An 18,878-nucleotide genomic window follows, 5' to 3' on the forward strand; every position below is an offset into this window, starting at 1 on the left:
GGTGCTCCAGCCAGCAAACATCTATAGGAATGTGAAGGGCATCGTGCTGAATTTTAATTTTTTTTTACGAGTTTTTAGTCTCTCTTCTGCGGGGATAGGTTGGCACACGCTAGTGTGTACTGCTGAACCTCCAGCAAGCATTTCCCGATGATTTTAAAGCCTTCAGCCAGTGGCAGGAGCACAAGCAAGGTGGCTGTTATCCTGAAGGCATATCACTCGTACTTAGCACACCAATCGCAGACAGAGGTAACGGAATAGCCTTTTTTTGTTGCAAATAAAACAGTAAACTATATTGAACGTAATACTAAAGGATTTAAACCATAATTTGAAGATCTTATGGGAATTCTTTCCTTTTTTCGAACATCTGTGCATTCGCTTGGAGGAAAAGTATCGCCTTCGTGATTGGAATTCGGGAACTGGTTGGGGATGTTTGCGAAGCACCGATGCAGACAAGTTTTCTGTTTTTTCTTGAGCAACTAGGCAAATGATGTCGCCAAGTTCTGCTTCGAGATGTCGTGTTGAGAATACATGAACTTTCTGCAACACCTGAGCACAAACCTGTGGAAAGCGCAAAATCCATCTCAAAGAGAAATATGCCTCTCTCCCAGCGATGCACTTTCAGTAACAAATAATGTAAGACACTGCTCACTTACTTGATGCCGAAGATGCCTCTTTGGCCCATCGTTGATAGGTGGTCCTGAAAACAACTTAATAAAAAAAGCAACAACACTGGAGGTAACTTCCTCAGGAGACAAAATAGAATTTACTTAGCTCTCAAAACTGACAGCTCAGTAGCTTCTTGCTGTCGCTGATTCTTGCCGACGCTACATCTCTTTCGGCATCTGAAGGCTCAGCAGCCACCCGTGGCAACCAAAAGTGACACTGCTTTTGGAATAAAACACATTTTGCAACGCAATGCACATGGAGCAGCAACTACATTGCCAGTGTGTGGATGGATCGAGAGAGACTGTAAACAAATGAACCCTGCACGTGGTTCCACGTGTACTGCAAATCAGTTCCACATGACACCAATAGCTATGCGGTGTCCGTCGTGGAAAGTGCAGAGGAATCGAGAAAAGAGAGGGGCCGGCTTTCTTCAAAGCGGCTTCAGTCGAGGCTGGGTACTGTGTGCATTTTGCACCAGCTACACCTAATGAGTGTGTATTTCCTGGGTGTACGATGCAATTTCTAAAGCAGCCAGGCTGTAGCGTTGTTGGCATCGCATTTGTTTACAAGTGTGAGCTCACTTCAGCTCGTTTTTGCAAGTGCCATGTATTGCCCTTGCAGGCGACAGAGTGCGACTTGGCGTTGGTCCGTGGACCGTGCCGCCGTGGCCTCCCGCTGGACGTGGCTGCAGGCGCAGGTGGCCGATCTCGAGTTTCGCATCCGACAGCAGACGGATCTGTGCCGGCAGCTGCGGAGGGCCAAGGGCGACGTGTGCCTCGAAGGTCAAGACCCGCACCACGCCGACGACGATGACAAGACTGAGGCTAAGCCGAATGGCCTAGTGCTCTCTGAACTCTTGCCCGGCTGCGCACGGACTCGGGCGCTGGCAGCCGGTTTCCGTAAGCGCAAGGTGGTGGTCGCGGCCTCGGCGCTTGCCTCGGCACGCAAGTCAGCCCGCTTGTCGGCCACAGTGCAGTGTCCGTGTCGCTCGGTGTGCGGACCCACGTCTCCCGGTGCCGCAGCTGCCGACTTGGCCGCACCTTCGGCGGACGGTGGTTCAGCGGTGGATGGGCCCACCTTGCCGCCACTCTCGCCGTGTTTAATATGCAGTGGCCGCTACAACAGCGTGCGACCTCTGGATGCCGAGCTCATGACACGCCAGGAGAAGGCAGCACTGCTCGACCCGGGCTTTCATCCGGTGCTCTCGTTTCCCGCAGGTATGGTTTTTGCTTGCGAGGAATGCAGGGAACCTCGTTCTTGGAGGTTATTCCTGGAATGTTGTTTGGTCCAGCATCACTGTCCATTTGCAGTGCCCCTCTTGGAATCTTTTTTGAGTCCAGGCACCACACAAACCTGTGGGGCTGTCACAGTAGAGCCCACAGTAGTGTAGTGCCAAGACGGCGTATGTGCACATACTATACAGTGGAGGTTGCCATTGTATGTAAAATGCTAAACAATAAGATGTTTGTTTGTTTACTTGGGATGACACCACCGATCTATGGTGAGAGTTACCACTCTGATCTGATGTTAAGATATGTATGTTATGCCGGAAACAATTCAACACCAATTTTGTGCCAGAAACAGCTGGTTCCGGATGAAAAAGCCAATCCAACATGACTCACCATGTGCCATTCACCATGTGCCACCGACCAATCCATCATGACTCACCATGTGCCATTCTGATTCTGCCTCTCGTTATTCGTCACAGACATGCTGTTTGTTGCAGTAGCAGAAGTAGAACTTTGTGCCCTGCTCTGGGTGCACAAACGTGAAATGGTCGTGCCAGTTTCCTTTTCAGCGTCCTAACCATTTGCTTTCCAGTTTCCTCTTTCGGGAATGACAGGAATGAGAGTGACACCATATTGTATGACGTCACTGTCTGACCCGTTAAAACTAACACGCCAAACCAGACGAGGCCCCATTCGTGCACATACGTTCGCCAGTCGAAACGCCTGCCGCCTAAATGCTAGCCTATTTGAAATAGCTTATCCTTGTTCATCGTGTCCTTATTTACACAACTTATATTGTCCAGATGGGCAAGAAGTGCTCTTTGCCGCGATGCATCTCGGGCTACAAATCGTGCACGGAGAAAATTTGCTTTTTCGCTGCTCCGAAGGATAGTGACCGCTTGAAAATGTGGCCACTGCTATTCCACGGAAAAATCGCGAGTTGCAGACAACAAATTTTGTTTGTGAAAAACATTTTGATGCGCGGTTTGTCACCAAATCATGGGAAGCGCTATTTAAAAGGAAACGTTCTTCTGGGGAAACATTATTTCGTATCATTTAGCCGCACCATACAATACTCGAGCTAAAGCAGCTTTTTCAGGCAAAAATATGTAAAATTCGTAGATCGTGCCAATACTGTGATAAAATTCTTGGCGCACCATAACGTATATATCTTTCAGTGTATTTATTTTGAATATATCAGAGCGGCTTCGTAGTCATCGGCCACAAGCTGTCGCCCACTTCATTGCATTCTCTTTCAATCCTGTATTTTCCGACGTGGGAGCGGCGCGTCACCTGCTAGTGCACGCCTCGAAAGACCTAAATAGTTATTTTATTCCATTACATCAAAGCATCCATCTTCTCGCAAATGTTTACGGAATTTGCAAATAAGCGGTTCGTAGTAAAAGATTCTGAAGGTTCACTTGATCTCATATGCGAAATGCCCCTTAACATGACACCTGATCTTTATATGATATTGACCGCAAATACATTAATTAATCTTTCGAGGGCAAATGAAGGGTGAATTCAACACGCGTCATGCAACTGCAGATTTACATTTGTAGACAAATGCGGGCACGATCGCCTAGGCCACGGTGTTGCCGAGGCCGAAGGTGGTGTTTATGAGCTTCACGCCGCATGCCGAACCGTCATGCATAAAACACTACTAAGTCTTTATATCTAACTTATAATAATAATAATAAGTTTATTTGCCACCTTTGTGAAATACAGATGGGGGGATTGTAGAAAAAAAGCTGTCCCCGGACAGCTTGACTAGCCTACAACCCTTTGTATTTGGCAGTAAGGCAATATCACACATAAACACACATATATATGTACATACACTCTTACGTAATTATACAAACACAAAGCCACACACACGCGCATATATACATCTGGTGGTGTATATGATATTACAATACTGCACAATCCTCACAGGGCCTTGCGATATTGCTAAACACGCTAAAGCACCGAATGTTAGAAGCGTCAGGTTTGTGCTGGGTATAGCCAGGTGGCCACCGTCCCGCGCGCGCCTCCTTTCGGCAAGAAAGGGAAAGAGGTCCCCGATTTCTCCTCATTCCAATGCGCCGTCGCTCCACCTAAACTATTCTAACACCGTGACTCAAACCTTGCTGAGAGCTCAACTTTCTGCCACGCTGCATGCGATGCTTTCATCTTAGTAATCGCCTTGCGATTACTAAGCGAACGGGATAGACACTTAAAAGGACGAAGCCGCCTTAAAGGCGGCTTCGTCCTTTTGTATATTTATCGCTTTCGGTTTCCGTTGTACAGGCTCTCCGTCTAAAATATGAGACGATAGCAGTATACTCACCATTCACAATGTTTATCTTACGCGCTGCCAAGGGATGCGGCTGAAAGACGAACCTTCGAGTGCCGCGTGCTCTCGCTCGGCGACGCGATCACTGGAACAAAGTTCACCTCTGCCGAAGATCCAAGCGTAAGAATACATACCATTCGGCTCCGAGGCACGAATGGCGCGAGTCACGTTCAAGCGAGATGCCCATAAAAAAGAATTATAAGTGTATTCCCGGTGCCTGTTAGCCACTTTTATTATATAATAATATATTTGAAACGAACCATCACTCGTTTTCCCTGACACTTCGTCGGCGGCGAAGTGTCAAAGCCGAAGAATGCGTGTCGAAACGTGAAAACTCACAGCAGCACACGATTTTGCCACCCGCCTAGGGGCGCTGCATACTTCCGTTGCCCCAAGGAACAGTGGCGGCGCAGTGAAGCGGACTTACGGGCCTGCGCCCAGGCACGCCGCGAACGCTCAACATAAATTTTTGTTTCTCGCTAAAAACAAAAAACAGTCCGATGGAACTTTCACAAATAAATATCCTTTGTTTACTCTTCCCAACGAGACCAAGCGTGCATTTTTACTTGGACTGCAGAGCATTTCACACATTTTTCAATGTTTGCGCCCCTTCTGCTTCGAAACTACTCGGTTATCGACTTCGATACTTTTTTGGCACGCTTACTGCCAACTATCCAGACATGTGATATAGTCCTATTTTGTCTGTAATATTCGTAGAATTTTAAAAAAATAATCAAAATGGGCGCAGAATTGCAGCTTCGCTTCACCACAAAGCACATCGTGAGACAAAGTCGTGGTCGTCAATGGGTGATAATAAGATAGTGCCGTTCCTTTTCAAGTAAACAGCAGATATTTAAGGCGTTCCGTAAAGTATTGTATTTTTAGAGTATTTTTTTTGCAACCTATGTTTCACCCACTGCGGTAAAATTCAAATCACTGTAACAGACAAGAAAAATTTTTTTTCCAAAAAATACTTTCCGAGGGCAAATAGTGCACTGATATGAACGTCCACAATTTTTTACAATACAATTGGAGAGGGTCGAGCGCAATGTCTGGGACGTTTGGCGTGGAATGACCCAGCACTGATTCAGTGTAATCTGTGCCAAGAAATCAGTAAGAATGAGTTTTAGGAGTTAACACTTGCACCAGAAGCACAAGAAGACAATGATTCAAGAAGGGAAACAACACCAGATCGGTGCTAACTTCAAACTAAAGTTTATTTTCACAAAATCCATGCTTATTTGTCAATCAATCCAGGTTGCATAAGTACATCATCATGCAAGAACATCTCATTCTGCCCCCAAAACCCACATTCAACAAGAACATCCGCTCTTGTTCAGTTTTGTTTTTTGGGGGTGGAAAAAATGCATACTGACTTGAGAGAATGCTACCCTTATTCCATGATAAGCTAGAGAAGAGGTCTGGTGATGGCTGACCCACGCAATGCAATGTCGTGAACCTTTCTATCGCACTACCTGGGTGCCATCCAGTCCCTGTGGGAGGCTGCGCTGTTCAGCTGGACGGCCACTGACAGTTGATAAACTAGGCTCGCACAGCAGGCCAGTTCACCAGCTGTGGGTTCTCTTTTTTTTAAACCTAGGAGATGGGTTTTGTACACGCATACACTGGCCTGGAGGGCATTTTGGCCACATGACATGAATGTTTGTAACAGAGTCGATCTGTGACGCTAGGGAGTGCTCAAGGTAAGCAATTAAAGAGAGACACATGTACCTTTGCTATATAGAGGTGTCGCGGTAAAATGCTCAGATACTGTAGGTGTGAAATATCAGAACCTCTTGAGAATGATGGGACAGACTTCCTCACCCTGCAGTCTGCCACCTGATTTGTGATCTTGGCATGTGAAGAGCAAAGCTTTCTTTTTGATAATCCTCTCTGGTTCGAAGCTGCCCTGAAGCTTGGCACAACTGATTCCTGATCCAAATTAGAAAACTAGCCAGAGGCATTGAAATGTTTAGCATTGCATATGGCAGAATTGACTTGGAAAGCATCGAACGAAACGAAAACAAGTGTTGTGAGTAGTATTGATTGTTTTGCTGCCTAATCCCATAGAAGAAAGCCAGTACTGCAGTAGCGCAGCAGCGCAGCTTTGTAGCCGTTTTTACAAACAAGATGATTGCAATACTGAAAGCCATTAATAAATAACTGTAGTTACTTGCCACAATTGTGACATTGCTGGCCATAAATTTAGCAGAATTTTTAGAAACAACTTGGTGACTATAGCTGAAAAATTGTCAATCATTTGGATAAGTCAAATGGGCAAATATCCCGTCCATTGGAGATTGAAATGCATAATTTAATAATTGACAAATTTTCGTTAATCATCCTGTTAACTGATTTCCCTAGCTATTACAGTGCACAAAATGCAAATAATTTTAAAGACACATACATTTGAAACCAATTTTTAAACTAGCACGAGCTTTGAGAGACATGTCAAACTTGTGATAAAATTGCACCGTTGTACTTGCTTTTTCAACAAAATGTTTTGTTAGCATTGAAGCTCAAAGATTACGGGAATACCAATGCATTTTGTGACAAACTTTGGAAGTACACCCGTGAGCAAAAGTGTACAGACCACGGGAGCGCGTGGCGAAATTGCCGTCTGCTTCGTCTAGTGGCGAGCTGTCTGCTGTCGAGAGCATTGATCTGGTCAAAGCGCGGCCATGCTCTCAACAGCAGGCGGTTCGCCACAGCAGATGCTTATTTCGGCCCATTTCGGCACACGCTCCTGTGGTCCATATACAATTACTAACTGCTGTACATATTTCGAAACTAGAGTCAATGGCGAGTGGACATGGATCCCAGTGCACTGCCTTCAGTGTAAAACACAATGTGCTGAAAGGGAAAGGTACACACTGCGTTGTATGAACCAGTGTGCTGCACTTCACTGTCCGAGAATGGTACACATCAAAAGCGGGATGAGCAGTGATGCTCCTGAGAGAATCAATCAATTCTAGGAGTTCAGGATGACTGTAGCTTTGGCAGGGCCATACGCCAGCTGGTGCTGGTCGCTTGAGGGGGGACATAGCAATGGGAATGGTAAATTTGGTCATTTTCCATTTATTTTTTAAATGCAAAGCATGTCATAGCCAACTTCTGCGACCTTGAGCGTGTCTGTCTGTCTGTCTGTCTGTCTACCTGTCTGTCTATCCGCCTACGACTTTGTGCTCTCCTGGCCGTTTAGTTAGTAAGGTGTATACCAAAATTGGTATGGCATAACATGACTATGATGAACATTAATGACAGGTCATAACATGGAAATCAATATCATGACATGCATATTGTGAATGGCATGATTTACATGTCACGGTCTTGGTGCTCATGTGGCCGTTTCATTAACTTGATATATACGAAAATTGGTATGGCATGACAAGAGTGTATGATGAACATAAGTGACAGGTCTTAACATGGAAATCATGACATGCATGTCATGTCCAGCATGATTTACCTGAGATGGTCTGGGGGCACTCGTGGCCTTTTAATTAAATGGATATATACCAATATTTGTATGATGAGACATTTCTCTGACGAACATAAATGACATGGGTAACATGAAAATCATGATATGCATGTCATGTACAGCATGACTTAAATGTCATGCTCATGCTGCACTCGCGGCTGTTTCACTGGCTTGATATACACTGAAATTGGTATTGTGCGACACGACTGTATGATGAACATAAATGACAAGTGGTGACATGAAAATAATGTCATGCATGTCATGTATGGCATGACTTACATGTCATGCTCATAGAGCACATGTGGCTGGTTCGCTAGCTTGAAATACACCTAAGTTGGTATTGTGTGACGTGACTGTATAATGAACATAAATGTCAGGTGATAACATGAAAATAATGACATGCATGTCATGTTTGGCATTATTTACATTGCAGCTGTTTTGTTAACTGGATATACACCATAATTGGCATAGCATGAGTGTGTGACGAACATAAATGACAGGTCATGCACTCTATGTACCAGAATATATATTTCATTAGCATGGTACATACAAGATTGTGCATGCATGCATGACAAACATGCGATATATAGTGAACTAGACGTCATGCCATGAATGACCTCATTTGCCTCAAAGACAAACAAGGCAATGTATACAGCTCTTTGCTGGCTGCTTCGCATTACACAGATTCCCACAGTGCGTGGGATCTGCCACATTTTTATCTTCTGTGTTGTGGAGGAATATTAGAACAAAATGAGCAATAGAAGTTGAGAAAAAAAGCACTTTACAAGTGTGCTGTCATCAAACACATGAGAAAATTGGGCTTCAGAAAATACGAATAATGCAGCTTCCCCTTGGCACAGTGATGCCATCTTCGCATCATTGTAAAGAGGAGAGATCGAAACTGAAGATGGCCAGAAACCTGCATTTGTCTAATAAAAAATAAAATCAGCTTCATTCTGAATCTCGTTTTCTTAGCTTTGAGCTCTGTTTTATCAGCTTTCTTTTGTTTGTGCGGTTGCTGTCAGTAATCCCTGTGCCATTTCACAAGTAAAGATAAAACCATTCCGTTTTTCACACTTGGATCCTGAGGCATTGTTGAGTGCCGTAAAGCTTTCCATATTTACCTGCACCTCATACAGATTTTTATAACTGGCTTTTTGTAAAAGTTGTCAGTAAAACAATATGTGCCGGACATTTAAAAAATGTTTTGTGTGCTTTTTTGAATTAAACTAATTGCTTTATGGCACGGAATGGGCCCTTATGAATATTATTGCACAAAAATCTTCACGGACGGATGTATGTTTAATTGATGAATTCTGGATGACAATGAGGGCCTGTCAAGTGTTGTAACCCAAATACTATAACACAGGGGTCGGCAACCCGCAGGCCACGAGCGATATTATGCGGCCCCCAGCACGAGCCCCTCCTCCCCTGTCTGAAGGCCGATATGGCTGTTTCGATCTCAAATGGTGTTGAGAACAAAGAAAGATTGCTCCAGTTGGCATCGCCTCCCTTCTTTGCACTTAGCCATAAGTGTCCACTTCCTTTCTTACCCCCCCCCCCCCCCCCTCTATAGATTTGCTGTGTCTGCTTCATACGACTCAGCCCTCCACCTCAAAAGGCTGCCAACCTCTACCATAACAGCTCAAAAGCAATTTCAGTTTTAATAGCAACGTAACAAACCACATCTGGATGCCAAATTTCATCACTTTATCTTCATAAATAACAAAACATTCATTGCCGTGTACTCCCTTAAGGTGGTAAAGTTGTTGTATATGTTCGAAGGACATGCAGTGCTGTATTTACTCTCTTGTAACTCGAGGGGCGACTTACCATTGCATCCAGGAAGAAATAAAACCACGAAAGTAATATGAGGGGAGGCTTTTTGTTGCGTCCAACAGAAAAAGAAGAAAGACCGCCAACACAACGTGAGGCGAGCGGAGGCATAGAAAGAGCATTTATTTTTCAAACACTGTTTCAAAACGTGGTAGTTCGCACGAACCCACATTGAACTTCGTTTACGGGATGCCCTACGGGATGCCCATTTGCCAAGTGACGTCACTTGTTTTGAACTGTATCAGTTCAACACTGACCACCTTAAGGAGATTGCGCTGTTCTGTGACGAAATCAGCAACACACTGCTCCAATTCAAAGTGGCGGCCGTGACGAGGCGCACGGAAACCTTTTCGGCCGTGCTTACACCTGAAAAGGAGCTCTTGCTGGAGCCAGCACTCGCAGATGGTCGCCTCACTCACGTCAAGGCTTCTGGCAGCAGCCGATTTCTTCGGCCGTCAAAATAGCATGGCTCTTAAAATGGGCGTCCTACTGAGCACGACACGTTCCCATTGCAAGGGAAGCCGAAGCGGAGTCCAAACACCTGAGGGCAACCAAAGCCACTGAGACCGCCACACACGACACACAAACAAATGCGAAGTGCATGCCGTCACAGAACGGAAACAAAGAGAATGGTTATTTGCTTGTAGTGGACCAAAAAAATGGCATTCGGGTAGCATATGTTGCCATTGTAAATCGTGAAATGGCCGAAAGCGTAGTCAACCAGAATTGGGTGCATCATTGCACTTTTTAGACATCTTAAATTTCAGTATAGATTGTGAGGGTCGACTTCAGGTAGCAAAAATCTAGGGAAAAAAAAAAAACTTGCATTACATTCAAGTAAATACGATAATTCTAAAGGTACCCTCCAGTGCGGATGGTTTCATAATTATGAAACGGCACCACGAAGTACGGCAAAATCACAGAGGAACACTCTAAACTTAAGCGGCGGAACTCTCGGCTGAACTTTTATTCAAATGCACAGAACACAAATATATAGCTACACGTGGCTATGCACAGATAACAAAAAACATATAACCCTCTACTCGTTTCAATACATTATCTGTTTATGCTGCAAAGCAAAACATGGGAAGCTGTCATGACTCTTTGATTTTGTATATGCCAAGCCCCGATCATCTCTCGAGTTGCCTGGTCGTGATGCCTTGCAGCAATCTTGTTTTTACTGGAATGAGGTTCACAGCCAGACTGCTGGCAATGTGCAGCAAAATGCGATGGCCATTGCTCCCTTATTCTAACATTTACACATCTTCCTGTCTGGCCCATGTAATGACAATGGAATACTGTGCACAACACCTGTGGCATACCTAATAGCTAGAGATATGTGCTTCACGCCCCAGCCTGACTTCCTTTTGCTCTTTTTTTTCTCTGCCTTTCTGTTTACACATTCACAAATTCCTCCTAGTTTATTTGGCACCAAAAAAGCAACTTTCACACCGTATCTACATTTTTTTAATCCACGGGATAGCGTGTGAACATGGTTTTTTCAACCGGTTCTTTTTAAATTTTCTGGCCTTTTGCAGACTTTACCGCTCGGATTACTTTTTCACAGGACCTGGAAAACCTGCACTTTTCATTCTGTCTACCTGTCTTGACACTTCCTTTGATTCTCTGCATGTCTTTTCCACAGCCGAACGTAGACTGGCAACGGCAATACCATCCTTTACTATCTCGAATGCCCTGATGGATAGTTCAGAATTTTTTTCGAGCGCAGCCAGAATTCCCAACAAATGTGGCCATAAGTCAAGAACAGCAAATACAGAAATCGTAGCTTTTTCTGCTGAGGAAACTCAAGCTTAAACATGAGGCCTTTGCCTCATTCTTTGAATACATCATTCACAGATTTTGAAGCTCTGTTATCGTCTGCTATGCTTGATGTTGGGATAGTTGGTAGTTTATGTTATAAAATTATCGATGTGCTCTGGTTTACTGAATGTGTGGGCATCTGCATGTATGAATGGGCCATTTCTGCGCTCGATTGATTTTATATGAAAATTCTACTGTGAAGATTGTCGTCCGTGTCTCACGAGTGCTCACTGTAGGCTCTCTGTGGTGCTCGCTGCCTATGCGAGGTTTTTGTGCCCTGCGTTCTGCCATAGCTGAGGAGGCTACTGCTGAGCAGGGGTTCTACAGTAGAACCCCGCTGATACGTTTTTGAAGGGACCGTAGGAAATAAACGTAAGAGACGGGAAACGTAAGAGCCGAAAAACAGGAAAAACGGCAAAATATTTAGTGGTACAGAATTTTATTTCAATTCTTACGAGCAGCACGAAAATTGGCGCGCTCAGCCGCGATCTAGTCGATGGATAGAAACGCGGAGCTTAGGACGGCCTCATCCACAGAAATGTAATCAACGTATGTGATTATTTTAACACCAACAGCTGTAGGCATGAAAGAAATAAGCACACGCAATCACGACCGGCGCGGCGAGTCCGACCGCGAACCGCACGCACGACCGTGTGAGCTCCAACCAGCTCGAACTCCTCCCGCTCTCCGACAAATAACGATGATGATGAGTCTACGCCGACGCGATGGCAGAAGTGAATGCCAATCTCGAAGGCCTTGCTTTCGCAAGCAATTACGTCATACACGCCATGTTTGTGCAATACAAATCTCAAAGGCTATGCTTTTGTCAATAGTAAATGCCAATCTCGAAGGCCTTGCTTTCGCGGGCAGTTACGTCATAGACGCCATCTTTGCAATTTGAATCTCGAAGGCCATGCTTTTGTTTGCATCAATTGAAAGATTCTGTTGCTTGCGCCTCTCATGCAGCTAATATTACGGTCAAACGAGGCCAAGCTGCGTGAAAATGCACCATGGCCGCTCTCTTTGGTAGTCACTCGGTCGGCTCCGGGCGCACTTCGCGACGTATCATATGGGAACGGTCCGACAGTTACGACGTAACAGCGGGGTTCCCAATACATTGTATCCTATGGGAGCTATGCCGGGACCGGCGGAAAACGACGTAACCGCCGGGAAAACGCAGCAGTGAGGAACGTAACAGCGGGGTTCTACTGTATAACATTAGAGCACTCTGTCGTGCTTTTATTCTGTTCTGCCTGACCTGAAAATAACATCACCCATGACTCAAATATGAATTGGAATTGGTGTTTTATGAAACGCTGTACCTGTTTCAGGAAATGCATCAATTTTTTTTTTTTTTTCCTATTCACAGTTGCTGTGGGTAAAGGAAGCGTTGGTTGTGCGCACTCAGTCTGGACTTTGCATTAGGCCACTGGTGCGGCTGAACTTGTGGGGCGTGCTATGAGGCATTGGTTATGTTATATAGCTGAGAGTGAGGTGTTGCTTTATTTTCCCAAAAGGGGGGATGTAGAGGGCGTGAGTGCAAAGCCGGATATGAGGCACCCTCTAGGATAAAAAGGGTGTGTTGTATATAAACAGGGTCACTTCTGCTGGGGACTTGGAGCATGCGTATTGATTCCACGGCCCTCGGGCTTTGACCGGCATCCTAGGCTCGAACCCGCCCACCACAACTCCCCTCAACACGGTCGCACCAGCGGCCTCGGCAAGCTCTGGCGTCAGCCAGGGCAGCCCAGAAGCTAAACAGGTACGCCCCAATCACTACTAGAGTGACTGTCCGTTGCCTCTCGAGGCAAGGGACATGACTCCAAGTAGAAAGGCGCAGGCAGCATCAAGGAAGTGTCGAGAATCTCTCGACTGCTCCAAAAAAGACAAAACAGCAATTACAGGGCCTGACAAAGGCCCTGTAAAATAAATCAGTCTCCCTTCTGAGACACACAGCACACGCTCACTTTTAACATGGGCACAATAATACAACAGAACATCAGAGCACTTTTAGACAACCTAGACGATGTACAAGAACTTCCAAGTAAATTGTGTCTAAAGGTGCTGTGTGCGCAGGAAACATACCTGAATTAACACGTACAACTTTCCTATGCCAGTATATTATTTTCTGGTAAGACCACGATGATGCTCTTGCCTCATTTGACAATGCTACTACTACAGTTGATAAGTGTTGTGTGTCAACATCTGCAATTACTAACACTGCTGGAAGCAGTGACCGTTGAGGCTCTGTTTCTCAACACTTATTACGGTCTGCTCAACTTATATGCCCCCAAATTGTCAACTACAGAAACATGAATTTCGAGCACTCTTCGGTGAATGGCCGGAACCATACATCCTCCTTGGCGATTTCTACACACACAGCAGCCCGTGGGACGACTTTCGCACCGATCGGCAAGGCCATTTGAGGAGTTTCTCTCATCTACTGGCGCCTGTCTGCTAAACAGGAAGGAACATACTTACCATGCCTCCCCAACGAAACTTATTCCTCTGTCGATCTCAGCATTACATCTTCAACCCTCTTGCCTCTCTTTAAATTGAGTTAAGAATGCATATGCTAGCGACCATTTTCCGATAATTCGGTGTAGCTTTAAATCCTGCGCTAAATGCAGCTCCACTACTGTGAAACCTGAGGAAGTGCGTTGAGTTCCCACTGCTCCGTTTACCAAACCATTGACAACGTCAGTGTTTGAGGTAGTAAGCATGTAGGGTTTCCACGGCACGAGTACAACCTTGTTAGGGTGATTCACAAGCTCAGTGTGCGACATGCGCACTACTTTTTGCTGCGTTTTATTGACTTCCTGTTTGTTACTACAGTTGAGATAAGTGTCGTCTGCAGCGAGTTCCATTGGGTTGTTTCCCCCTTCAGATGTAGCGACGAAAACGCTGGAGGGAAGAGCAATCGCGGGCTTGACTGAAGTCCCTAAAAATAACTAAAAAGTAAAGTAGCGCCATTTGTGTCAGTGTACGGCACCTCCTCTCCCGTGCGCTTGTAGATTGCAAATGATGTTAGTCATTTGCAATCTAGAAGCAAGTGCCGTATTTTCATGGTGTCTGACAGTATAAAAATGTATGGTACATAATCTGTTAGTGCGTGAAAGTGCTTGCTCCTGATGGCAGCGCCACTGCAAACTTAGCAGCGCTAAGAAATTGCTAGCTTTTAAGAGTGGCACACTAACTTTATACAGTCAAAGCTCATTAATTCAAAGTCACTGGGAATGTGAAAAATCTTTTAATTAAGCGGGTTTTCGAATCAACTAAACATACAAAAAAAGTGAGTTTGGTCGTAAGGACGAATGAATGCGATAGCAAAAAATTGGAATGTCACACGAAGAACGACAAGCAGCTCGATACTTGCAGCGCGCCGCTGAAGCACAAAGAAGGACGCCCGAAAAGAACGCACAGGCATGCACAGGGCAAGCGTGAACTAACAGCTGTCACAGTTGTGGCGGCTTTGTGCTTGAGCAACACGCTGCAAGTGTCGACAATGTTTGTTTCCTCAAAATTATGGCGCATACCCACTCTGGGGGAATGGCCAAGACTGCGTGTTGACTATGGAGAATCAAACGCTCTTGGATATTTCTTTTTCTTTTAAATTGCGGCGCGTGGAGTGACCCCTCTGCGTCTCCTGCCACAGGGGGTGTCTGACGCAAGGTGTGCCCGGGGTTTTTTTTTTTTTTTTTCCCAGATCACGAGTGGGTTCAGAAAGGGACCACTTTGCCGTGTGCATCTCAAGGCCAGTTTTCAAATTGAAAGAAAAATTTGCAGTGGCTTAGTTCAGCTATGCCAGGATATACGTAGTGTCAGCTAAGGTTCAGCTCATTTTTCTTAGCTTTCTTGGTTGTCAAGCTCCTCCGCTTTTCTGCTCCACTTAGCAGCATTTGCGCTCTCCTTCTCCATGGCTATACCACACTGACAAACACCAGTCTGACAAATGGCTAACCACCCTGTCCGTCCGTTTTTATTTTCCTCCTCCCCGCTATATGTATCCCCCACCCCCCCCACCCCGATACGTCTGCGTATGCGCGCAAAATGAGAGGCGCTATCAAGCGGCTCCGGCTCAGCGTCAGACGGCCACTGCGCAATGGAGGTGCACAGTGGCTGGGCGCGCGCTGGCAGCAATGCGTCTGCCACGGCTATGACATCACTCCTCTAGAATGCACAGACCGGCGAGACGCGCATGGCGGCGGCGGCTCCGGTGCGCCATCTGTGTGCCATGTGACGTCGCTGCTCCTCGTGCATGCGCAGTACGGCTCTCAAACTGCCATGCGAAACTGCTCCGCCTCGGCCGGTGTAGCTAACGCTACAAAATGTGGGCGCGTTGCGTGATAGAAAACACGCTGAAGCTCCTCCGAGATCTGCTACCACCACCGCTAAATGAACATAAATAGCTCGCCTTTATTTCGGCGGCGCATACATGGTGTGTGGTTGAGTTGTCTTAACGCAGCGCGCTGGGTAGCGAGGCATACATGGCGTGTGGTTGAGTTGTCTTAACGCAGCGCGCTGGGTAGCGAGGGGTCGCTGGTTCGAATCCCCGGTCAGGTATTTCAGATTTTTTTCTTCTGCTTTATTTTTTCTTTGTGCCTTTTTTATATATATACATACATATACATATCCTGGACATGACGGCGACGGCAAAAATCCGCCGAGAGTGTCCATATAATTGCTATCGCAATAAAAGCTGGATGCAAGGAACTTTGAATTACTGGAAGTAATCAGAATGGTCATTTGCGGTGCCTGCTAGTTTGCAGCTCCTAGGCAGTGGCGTAGGCAGAATTGTTTTTTTTTTTTGATCCGACGTTAGGTCTGGGCAGATAAGTGGGGTCGAATGTCATCTTGTGCTCTATGTCCCATGTGTCTCCGGCTACGCCACTGCTCCAAGGGTTATGTTTTCTTAATACCTGGTCCCAATTTTGCCGCTAAACTGGGGAAACGGGGGGGGAAAAAAGCAGCGGGCCTTGCTGCTGCCAGCACAAGAAAAAAAAAGAAAGAGGGAAAAAACCGGTCTTGTGGTCAACTAAAATGCGCGCCTGCGGAAAAGATGTGCTTTGCTGCAACACAGTGGTGACACACAGGCAGCATGTCACCTGCTGCTCGCAGCGTCAGCGTGTCATGATGCGACCATTTGCCCATGCTTTCTGGTAAAATAAAGAATTTAATAATGACCACTGTGACGGAATTCGCGATGTGTTCTGGATGGAAAAGATGGTCATTGAAGTTTTCGAAGTAGGCGTTGCAGGCAAGTACTCCAGCAGCAGTGCAAGTCCGCAAATTGCCGGAGCAACCGCCAATTGGAGGTTCGCATACATCGCGAATTTCGTCAGACCGCCCTTTATTAATTTCTCCGTTTTGCCCGAAACGGTGGGTAAATCGTGGCGCGCTGACGTTGAGAGAAGCGTGCATCAGCGTGATCACACTACATGGGATCTCTGGATGGACGGACAACACGCTGGGCGCACTTAAAGGAGGCCTGCACGCCGATCTCGATATTGGCCTGCACGGTCAGCGGCTACCTGTCAAAATGGAACACAAATTTTTAGGCATCATTTTAGACGTGAAGTTGACGTTTGTGCCATACACATTAAAAATCTCGAAAACAAGTGCATGAAGGCATTGAATCATCTATTCAACATTTACAGAACATGGCTATTCGTATCATCACTAATAGTCCATTCCAATCGAATGCTTGCACACTTCTGCTAAATAACTCTATTTTACCAATTTCTGGTTTGTTTAAATATCATTCATGTATTCTCTTTTTTAAATTACTGCATAATCGTCTACCTTATGTATATATTGATGGCAGATTGCGTACCAATAATAACTGCACTAGGTTTGCACACAATCTTAATTTTCTTCTTCCTCGATGTAACACCAACTATGGTAAAATGGCATCATCTTTTTCATCGCTTAAAATTTGGAATGACCTTCCATTACAACTTAAACAGCTGACTTATTTAAACACATTTAGGCATGAATTAAAGCTTTATATTCTCTATAAACAGTTTCACTGATAGCTTTTTTTGCTTTCATGCTGACCATTTCTCGGTGTATAACGTTGATTGTTTGATGTTTCTTTATGCTACAGTTGACTTGCGTTACTTTTTGATGTTTTTTTTCTTTTGAATTGTATCCTATATTTGTTTCCCCCTGTTTTTACTGTACATCTTCTCTTTGTGTATTTTTAACCGAGGGTCCCGTTTGCAGTCACTGACTTTGGGACCCTCGTCTGCATATCTTTTTGTACCGATCATTGTAATCTCAATTGCAATAAACTGAAACTGAAACTGAACTGAAAAATTGGTTGCACGCAAACTAGACAAGGACGTAGAAAACGTGGACGAGCGCAAACTTTCTACTGAGTTTAAACTTTGTGCTCGTTCGTGTCACTGCCCCATGTTGGGGCAGTGACAGAAAATGTCTCGAGAATTTGTACAAAAAAAAGTCTCGTACGCACACGCCTCGACTACGGTGCCATTGTCTAGCAGTTTGCGTGCAACACCAAGCGCCTTGAAGATGCTTGACCCTGTCCACCATCTAGGCACTCGCCTTTCTGCAAGTGCTTTCCAAACGAGTCCTGTAGAAAGTCTCTACGACTTTCTGCAGTCTGTACGAGTCCTGTAGAAAGTCTCTACGTCAACAAGTGGTTGCTCCACCTGCAGAGATCCTACACATCCTTCGTATATTTTCTCAAAGTGATCGGAAACAATGAACACCCCTCACACTTTAATAGCAATGATTTGTACAGTTCTGCTCTCATTCACAACCGTCCTTTGGCGAGGCAGCCCTACTCACATCGTGTGAGAGGCCTAGCTGAGGAAATAGATCTGCCACTTCTTGAACACCATTTGGTGGCTCCCGCTGTACAGTCAGGGTGCGCACAGGTCCTTGAAATCCTTGAAAACCCTTGAAATTGAAAATTTCGTTTTGAAGGCCTTGAAAGTCCTGGAATTTCGTTCCGGTCCTTGAAAACCCTTGAATATTGGGGATTTTCTCAGGGTCGGATTGCGCGACTTGCAATTCATGGCAGTTGAGTGTGGTGCCGGGCAAACTTCATTGCTTATCGCGTTCCACGACATCGTGATTGCGAAGTCGAAGTCAGACACGGTCAAACTGCCTGCATTAGGTTGGCGAGATCGAGGCATGCACACACCCGCGGCTACATCTTTTTATCTGGCTTGGTTTGGTTTCGGTTGGCCAGAAGCCATAAGCTGATGGCCACAGTGAGGCTACAGCATCTTGAGCTCTCCGGATAAAAGAAAAGTTGCACGAATGCGCTTGTTGCAGTAGACTTTACTAGTGTTTGAAATGTTTTCTTTTGGCTTTGGTTTTAGTGGTATCCCTCAGCAACCCCCTAAAAAAAATACAACACACTCTACTAGCCTCAGCCACCTCAGCATGTTGGCCACATTGTGCGCTCTGCAGCTTGTCAGTGCTTGCTCGTGCTCCGGTGGTGTTTTGTTTTGCAAGTGTCGGTTGCGGCGCGCATTCAATT

At 45.5% G+C, this 18,878-nt stretch overlaps 1 protein-coding gene across 1 annotated transcript in view; it reads left to right on the top strand.

Moving 5' to 3' along the window:
- LOC119393148 (KAT8 regulatory NSL complex subunit 1) overlaps positions 1–18,878 on the top strand; it is a 118,048-nt gene that overhangs the window by 18,551 nt on the left and 80,619 nt on the right. The window contains exon 2 of the mRNA XM_037659967.2: positions 1,288–1,883. Coding sequence (XP_037515895.1) covers positions 1,288–1,883 — 596 coding nt within the window. The remainder of the gene's footprint in view (positions 1–1,287; positions 1,884–18,878) is intronic.

The sequence above is a fragment of the Rhipicephalus sanguineus genome, chromosome 5 (assembly GCF_013339695.2).
Source record: "Rhipicephalus sanguineus isolate Rsan-2018 chromosome 5, BIME_Rsan_1.4, whole genome shotgun sequence".
Taxonomy (NCBI): domain Eukaryota; kingdom Metazoa; phylum Arthropoda; class Arachnida; order Ixodida; family Ixodidae; genus Rhipicephalus; species Rhipicephalus sanguineus.